Below are 8,717 nucleotides of genomic sequence, written 5' to 3'. Positions count from 1 at the left end.
AAAACTGAGTTTAAATGTATTTGGCTAAGGTGTAAACTTCCGACTTCAACTGTACATCAAAACATACAACTTGTCATCTAATGAAGAGTTATATCAATGAATCGTTGCACAACGTCCCAATAAATTATTTCTAACAGGTGGACTATTTTAGTCATAAGGATTGATTGCTGATTGAACAATTTAGCAAATAAGTTTTGCACACAGGTCCACATTCATGTAATTTGTATCAGCTGTGACCAAATGTTTAATTTTGTTTGTCATAATTTACTCAACTGAATTTAGAGTATTTTGTAAAGAGTTGTGTTTACTGCTTTGCATTTACATTACATTTTAGTCATTTAGCAGACGCTCTTATCCAGAGCGACTTACAGTAGTGAATGCATACATTTCATACATTTTTTTTTTGTCTGTGCTGGCCCCTCGTGGGAATCGAACCCACAACCCTGGCGTGGCAAACACCACGCTCTACCAACTGAGCTACAGGGAAGGCTGCATTTGTGTGTGAAAGCAATGAGAAATGACTTACAGTTTTACACCAAATAACACTGTTGTGCTCATTAGGTTGATGGAGATCAAGTGGAGCCCAGTTTAATTAAAAGTGTCTTATCAATCGAGAAAAACTAAGATCCTACACCTGTATATGTTCAATAATCACACATATATTTCAAACTATTCGTATTTATTGATCTGTTCAACACATAACTCTACCAGGTGTGTGTCAAGATAAATACATATTCATCGTGGAACAGAGAAGGTCAGGCACTTGGTGAAAAACAAATGTTTTCCAGGTCAGAATTGTACTTATTTCTCCGACTTCTCAATACTACTACAAACCAGTTCTTTTCTGTTGATCTGAAGAAATAAATGATGGGTGACTAGAAGAAAGGGTATGCTCAGAAAGATGCTACGTGTATTTGTGATTTGGGCCTTGACCAATGGTCCTGGGCTGACTAACTACTGTAAAAGTATCCCTTGCCATGGATACTGTGAGATCATCAGAACATAAGGATACATGCAAGAACATGCATATCAAGACTGTCATAAGATTCATAAAGTGAAGTAATGGAAAGAAATATTCACTGTCTGTTCATAGTGCAATTAAAAAACAGATTATAATTTCAATTATATGCACAAATGCCATCAGTCATCCATCCTATACAATATTATACAAATTACAAAAAGGTATATTCTTTGGACTACTCCTGCTACTAGCTCAGACTAAGTTAACAAAATTACTAGATTTGAAACCATTCATATTTTTGGTAAGTACTACATGCATACAAACAAAACAAACACATTCACTCTTTTTTATGGCCAATCACAGAAAAAAAAGAAAACAAGTGTACATCTGCAAATCAGAAATGAACATAAAATAGCTTTTTAAACAATGTTGGTATAGCCTAGTAACAAAGGAAACCTGCCATCCCCTCCCAAATGAATCATCTTAGCACACACACTATGCATACCCGTATAACATTACATTTTCATGTTTAGAGCTTCTGAATGTGCCTAATTTATGTCCTTATTACAGTGTTCTGTGAAAAATGCCAAATGACAGTGTACTTTGGTCAGCTTAAATAGCTTTGCATCTTGGCTAGACATAACTGAAACAACAAATAGATTGCATCCAATCTAAAACAATGATAGCACTGAAACATAAGTGGGTTTCAAATGAAATACTTCAATTTGAGCAACGGAAAATGTAAAAATGACTAGAGCCCTATTATTAGAGGCCTGTACTTTGGAAGAACTCACATTAAGTTATATTGATTTTGGACACTTATTAAGTCCTTATTAACAACATATTTCTCTAATAAATTAAGATAATTTCCATCTAGCATATTTTCTGTCCATTGCTTTTGTACAGGAGCACCTTTCTCAACTTTGTATCCAGTGTAGGTGATATTTATGACTTTTCACTTTTCACTTTCCAGCTTCCCCCACTCTCTAGTAGATTCCATCAGATGGCGCTGGCCATGACCAATCCAGACCTCCTGATCACTGAAGACTCGGCCACAAAACCAGCAGCTAAATCTTAATAAAGGCTCAGTGCTGCGCGGGATTGCGTTCACCACTTTGTACTTCTTTCTGCTCAACTTTTTCAGCTTCATTTTCAAGATGAATCTCTCTTTCACTCTGCTCTCAGGGCGCACACGTTCAATCGCCGGGGCATTTGCCCTAAACATATCACAACTCATGGCTGCAAGGGCCTTCAATGTTTTTCGAGACAGCACTACTTTTTGGACCTCTCCATTGTACCTGTGGACTGTTTCCATTATATTTGTGACCTCGGGAATGTCTGTGTCTGGGTGATTTAGCACTACAACAGGCTGGTCTCCTCTTGGACGTGTAATGAGTTGAGTGGGACTTAATGGCAACAGCTTCAGGGTCCTCTCCACATCTCTAGGGCCTGGCTCCCAGTGATGCGCGGCTGCTGGTGAGGCCTCTTCTTCTCCCACAACTTTCTTGAAGGCTTTTGAGAGGGGCTCAGGAGAGTCTTCTGTAGACGGCTCACTCTGCCTCTTTCCTTTAACTGTCTGTTCATTTCTCTGTGGTGAGAGGCAAATCCTGTCAAAGCCCTCCTGCTGTCCTACAACTCTTAGCGTGGTATTGGGAGGAACATCCTGAAAACAAATGTTTGGAGTGTCGACCGGATTCTCTGACAAGTTTGTTATACCTGTTGAAATATTCAACACGAGAACAAAGTACAATTAGTCCAGTAAAAAGGGGAAGTAAACTGCAACAAGAATGCTGAATTCATTTATTGTCTATCAATAAAACATAGAGTGGCATGGACAGAGTCATGCATGACAGATAATGAGAAGTAAATATTTGGAAATACATTTAACAAATCAGGTTTTATACATTTCAGTAAGATAGTTTTGATTACCTTGTGGGGAAGTAAGGAAATGGAGTATGGGGGAGGGAGACATCATGATGACCTGAGCTTCTGTAGTTCCAAGCCCTTCCTGGTCAGGCTGGTTATAGTTCACAGCCTCCAACTTCTCCTCCGTCATCTGGCCCAAATAATTTCCAGCTGATTTGGCTCCATTAGATACATGAGGTAAGCCTACCCTTGGACAATCTTGGCCATCCAGGACATGAGAATTCATGCCATTGTTCATTCCTTCTGTGTTTTCAGAACTGACATCAGTGTTTGGAAGCTCTGCATTTTCGAAATTATATTCTAGGCTACTGTTTGTTGGGGTACTTGGAGCGATTTTCAAATTTGGCTGGCTTTTATCGACAACGACTAAACTGTTCTGGCTCATAGTGCAAGTTTTAGATGTGGTGTTGTCTTCCTTAGTCTCAATGGAATGCAAGGATGCCTTTGTTTTGTCAGAGGTCTCTTGCATTGCTGATGGTATAACCTTAAGAACCAAATGTTTTTTGCTGTCCACCATTTTTAAACCCATGGCCTCTGTAGTGCAACTGGGAGGAACTAAAATCGTATGTTTTACCATGAGGGCACTAAGGTTGTTACCTCTGGGGCTGAAATGTCCAGGGTTTGGAATAAGGCCCCCCTCTGACTTTGACGACCTAGTGACCACTTTGGAGTTCTGTTTCTGGTCAGTCTTGGGACATTTGGACTGTTTCTTTTTGCCATTTTCAGCTGACAGTGCTCTTTTAAGAAATTGCTGCGTCTTCTCCAAAGTTTTCTGTGGGTCCTCTAGTCTGTGGTAATCATTCAGCAAACCTCGTCCTAACAGGGGAAGAGGACCTTGTGGCATCCACTGCATTTCCTTAACTGGGTTCTTCTTCAGGAGGAGCTTTAATGTTGGTGATGATTTTTTCTCTACAGTTTTAGGGCCGACCACTTTCTTTCTCACCCTTTTTTTGTCCCCCATAGTCTTGGAAGAGTGCAGAGCTTCAGGAAAGGATTTTTGCTCTTTTTTACTTTTCTCCTTTGGCAACTTTGACATTTTGATTTCCTCTGCCGTATCTTCACAGTGATTCACATCTTTGGGTTCTGCATCATTTCTGTGCACTTGGCCAACCCTTGTTTCCTGGTTCTCTCTATTTTCTTGAGTTTGATCATATTTTACTAACTCGTTTAGGGTTGAAATAGTGGCAACATCACTTGGTGTCAAGAATGATCCTGGACAACTGGGTGGCTTGGTCTTTGGAGGGATACTTGAATTTGATTGGCATCCATTTGCATTGGAGTCCCCAGCACTAGTTTGAGAAGCAATATTCTCTGATTCCTGCTCAGTGACAGACAATGAGGTCTCTTGCTTTGCTGATGGTGTAACCTTGAGAACAAAATCTTTTTTGCCTTCCACAATTTTGAAAGCAATTGCTTCAGTAGTGCCATTCGGAGGAACTGACATCTTGTTTTTGAGCATGAAGACAGTGAGGTCCTTGCCTGTGTTTGGGAATCCAGGGTTGGATATCATGCAGTTGTCAGAGTTTGAAAAGGAAGTGATGGCTTTGGGTACATTTGAAAGTACAGTCTTAAGAGCTTCAGCAGGCACAGACTTCTCTAAAAATTGCTGGGTCTCCTCCAAAGCCCTCTCTGGATTTGACAGTCTGCAATATTTATCCAGGAATCCTTCCCCCGACAGAGAAAGACAGCCTTGTGACATCCAGTTATTTTCCCTCACTCTACTCCTTGTCACCACGTGCTTCAGTCTTGATGATGAATTACCTACTGTTTTAGGACCAACCTCTTTAATTTTCAGCTTGTTTTTTTGGCTAGTCGCTTTACCATGGATGGTGGCCATGTGCTTTGTGATGATATCTTTTCGATGCGCTATATAGTCACAGAACTGACAACTGAAAGGGAATTGTGCTGTTTTGGCCATGAGATGTCTCTGCAAATCTTGGTCAACAGGATTTGAATGATCAGCCATGCCACCTGCTTGCGGCACCATGTTATGTAGATACATATGCTCCAAAAATGCTCCTACATCTCTGGTGGAGAACTTGCACTTCTCGCAAGAGTAGTGGCCATTCAAGTTGTGGTGCATGTTTAAATGTGTGGTGAGCTGCAAGCGAGTGAGCTGGACATTGTCATTACATATGTTGCAGCTGACAAAAGTGTCTCTGTGGCCTAATTGGTGAACTTGAAGGTGGGAGAATTCCTGTGTAATAAAACTGCACATGTCACAAGGAAAGATTGGTTGGCTTCCTGGGTGAGTTTCCTGAAAGTGCCTCAGTAAGTCATTAGGGCTGAATTCTGTGCTGCCATTGCATTCAAAACATCTAAACCTAAGTATATTTCCATGAACCTCTGTCACATGTTGACTCTTTTGTGTTTTTAGGGGTGTCTTCTTCAAATACCTCTGCTCTGTGCTTTTCTCCTTGTCCTCTATCTTCTTCGGCCCATGCTTATCTTCACTTTGCATAGTTGGTGGCTGAACGGCAGCTTTCCTGAGACGGAGTCGTTTGTGCCAATTTTTGTCCTCATCATCGACAACTTTAATATTACCTTCAGCAGGGACATCTAATTCAGCATGTGCTGGATCCATGTCAATTCAGGCCCCTGTAACGATGTAAAATAAACAATCGACAATTGATTTGCAAGCCAGCAATTCATTATAGACAATGAACCTGTGACATTGTAAAAACATGTTCACATATACAGTCAACAATATTGATTTAACTTGGCTTCATATTTTTTTTAAAGAAGATGACTAAATAGCCCAGCACAAAACATTTTCACCAAACTCAACAATCTCCTGGTCTGTAAACTGACAACCATCAAAGATCATATGCAAATGTCCTCTCAGAATCTACAGTCTACACAGAGACCAGACATGAGAAAATAACATATTAGTATGCATGTTTGAAATGGTCATCAAATTATCCTGATCTGTAATCAATTATATCAACTAGAATTATGTTGTGTTTGCCTTTGTTCTTACCACAGACAATACATGAACAATCTGTAGTGCCGTAGTCTTCACTATAAGGCTAGTAACAAGCAATATTCTCAATTCAAAACTGCTCTGTAGCCTACCTGTGTGAGTAATTGACAGTGTAGTGCATGATCTCACAACCTACATGGATCAACCTGATCCACCTGTTGCAGACTCAATGTAACCTAATTCCATTTCGGACTATTTACTATAGGGGAAGTGTATAACTCCAATAGGCTGTTGTTTACTCAAATGATGTGCCATGCATGTTTCTCAATGTGACTGACCAGAGGACTTGCTACAATTCACAAAATCCGACCAAACTTGCATTTAAAACAGGTAAACAAGCCCACCTGTTACCTATGGGTCTCAATAGAAGAAAATATTCCACGCTAAATTGATTGTTTGCCGCTAAAGCAAGGTTATTACGGAATGTTACTGTTAACTTTGCATTAGACCAAAGCTATCAGCCATTTCTGTTGTGCTGTTTGGCTTGACCAAGAAGCTTCATTAACATGTAACAAACAAACGCGTTAATTTGTTTTAAAGCAATTCATATTTTGCTTCGACGATCACTCATCATCACCTTTGCCTCACTGCCTGGTAAAACATGTACTGTTAAGTATGAGCTTTTGGACGGCTGGCTGACATGCCAGTTGATTGATTTGAATGAAATATACATAAACAGCTCTTGTGAGAAAGTAGAAAGAAAAAATGCCTGACAAAAAGTTAATATAATCAATGTATGTGAACCGAAATATATTTACCGCAGAGTAAAGCTCCGATACAATTGGACTACGTCGATGTATAATTCGAGACTTCGGTTGGTTTTTACATTTCTTTTGTAGACTTGACAGCTCAGCGAATGGCAGCCATGACAGCTTCATCCGGGGATTACGCACAGGAAAGCTCTTCAGCTGAGTACCAGAACGGATGAATAATGGCTCATGTCCCGCTTTAAGCCGACATGACAGAGATACGGCCGAAGTAGACTATCCACGCGTGTTTTATTATATGGCGAGTCGATATAGTATTTTTTTTTACTTTAACTTTGAGACACGTGCCCTCCATTAGTTTATACCAGTGTTATTACTGTTCGAGGGAGTCATAACAAGATTAGGCTACACTTCCTTTGTCTCTCCAAATAGCCTACTGTTCAATGAACAGGGTGATATGGCCCATCTCTTCCTGGTGTTTTGTGCTGTCAGTGAAAATATTATTATGCAAGCAAAAAAATTGGGAGATTGCCCCCATTAAAATAATAATAATACAATTTGAGGTCATTAATGCTCGGGAAATGTTCACTTGTATGTGATAGTCTTTTTGGGTAATATATTTGTAAGTAAACAAGGAATTGCATAATTCCCTTTTGACCACCTTAAAGGGGCAATCTGCATTTCAAATAATAACAAAGTGGGCACTTTTGTGGGGGGCTGGAGAAATGTAACCACTCTCAAATTCATAGATAGAGCTATGGATGCAAGGACAGATCATGCAGGATATGAAAAATATAGTGTTAACTGTGTTTTGAGGCTATACAGTGTTTATTTACAATTTCACTGTTTACAGACAATAGAGTAAAATAAGCTTATATTTCAGGTTCTGATGGGGTACGACAGTTTAACTAAAGTCATGAGGCATTTATAAATCATATTCTTCAATAATCAATGGGCCGGGATTATGCCTTTAATATTCAAAAAACTGATGGAGCAGTCACACATTGCCTCTTTAAACTTTGCTACACTGGTGTCAGGGGTGGGATGGTGCCTCAATCAGACCATAGAAGCCTGCTGATAAAGTTACATGAGAGACCAGAGTTTCTGGATAGAGGAAGCAGGAGGGTACGTGCCCATGTCCTTTGCTGCTATGGGCAATGGAAAAGGTGTTGGAATAAAAGATCAGGGATTTGGGTTAAAGACATGTTTGGGATACAGCGCTAATTGAAATATTTTCAACAGTCCTCTTTTGAAATCTGTGAAGACATTCATTTAGCTGCTTGAAATTATGGTAATACTTTACCTAAATCCTATAGTAATGCTTTATTATTTGTCACATACATGTATGAGGAGTTATAATGTCTTATAATACCCAAAGGTTTATAATAAGTTGTCTCTAAGTAGGACATTTTAAACTGAGGAGAATTATGAAATTATAATAAGCCATTCTAAGACAAGTCTTACAGTGCATAATAACCACATCATGATGCATTATATGTGCAAGTGTTACCAAAATGACTCAGTGGGTTTTCAAGAAGTCTTATAGTCTGTGCTGGGTTTTCGGCTGTAACATTGTTGTCCCTCTCTTTTTAATTCAGCTGACCAGCTGGTAGCGGTTTTTCGCCTATACTGTATTTGCTATGCCCGGATAAAAGTCAATACAGAGAGGGCCATGAAGACTAGTAAACCTTTATATCTACAGAAAGATGGAGAGCTGTAGAATACAGCTCCATATTTGTGTGAGACTTACTCAATTGGCACAGACTAAAAAACATCATAGAAATACGTATTTTTCTAAAAATAATATTGAGTGTCAAAATAAATGTAAATTAACTTGTCTTTTCACCCTTTGAATCCTTTCCATATATTGTTTCAAACACATGGTGCAAGAAAGTACATGAAGGGTTCCCCCCCAGAAAATCTCTAAATTGCACAATTGTGGTACTTATATTACTTCCATTAATTTCACTTGTAGCGTTGGCTCCCTCTGTCGGACACGGACAACCAATAGGCATATACCAACCGATGCATATTGAGCAGCCCATTTGTTTGGTATAATCTGTGTCCAAATCAGACAAACACATGCATATTTATTGAAAAAAATCTATATGTTTTTGCTATAAGGAGGTCTGGGGTGCTG

The 8,717-nt window shown here is 39.4% G+C and overlaps 1 protein-coding gene across 1 annotated transcript; it reads right to left on the bottom strand.

The window, feature by feature from the left end:
* Positions 1 to 662: 662 nt before the first annotated feature.
* On the bottom strand, positions 663 to 7,022 carry LOC106576790 (zinc finger protein 518A). Its single transcript, XM_014154198.2, has 3 exons — positions 6,629 to 7,022; positions 2,891 to 5,485; positions 663 to 2,677 (listed from the first exon to the last, which is right to left on the bottom strand). The coding sequence occupies exons 2-3, from the start codon at positions 5,469 to 5,471 to the stop codon at positions 1,917 to 1,919; spliced, it is 3,342 nt and encodes a 1,113-aa protein (XP_014009673.1). The 5' UTR covers positions 5,472 to 5,485; positions 6,629 to 7,022; the 3' UTR covers positions 663 to 1,916.
* Positions 7,023 to 8,717: the final 1,695 nt, after the last annotated feature.

Source organism: Salmo salar, chromosome ssa18 (assembly GCF_905237065.1).
Source record: "Salmo salar chromosome ssa18, Ssal_v3.1, whole genome shotgun sequence".
Lineage (NCBI taxonomy): Eukaryota > Metazoa > Chordata > Actinopteri > Salmoniformes > Salmonidae > Salmo > Salmo salar.
Note: the sequence above shows the minus strand (reverse complement) of the source record. Positions and strands in the feature narration are given on the sequence as shown.

Excerpts from the sequence above, each read along its gene's own strand:
- LOC106576790 (XM_014154198.2), bottom strand. The coding sequence starts at position 5,471 with ATGGATCCAGCACATGCTGAATTAGATGTCCCTGCTGAAGGTAATATT. Across the intron at positions 2,678-2,890 it reads TTTCCTTACTTCCCCACAAG|GTATAACAAACTTGTCAGAG; the intron begins GTAATCAAAACT and ends ATATTTCAACAG.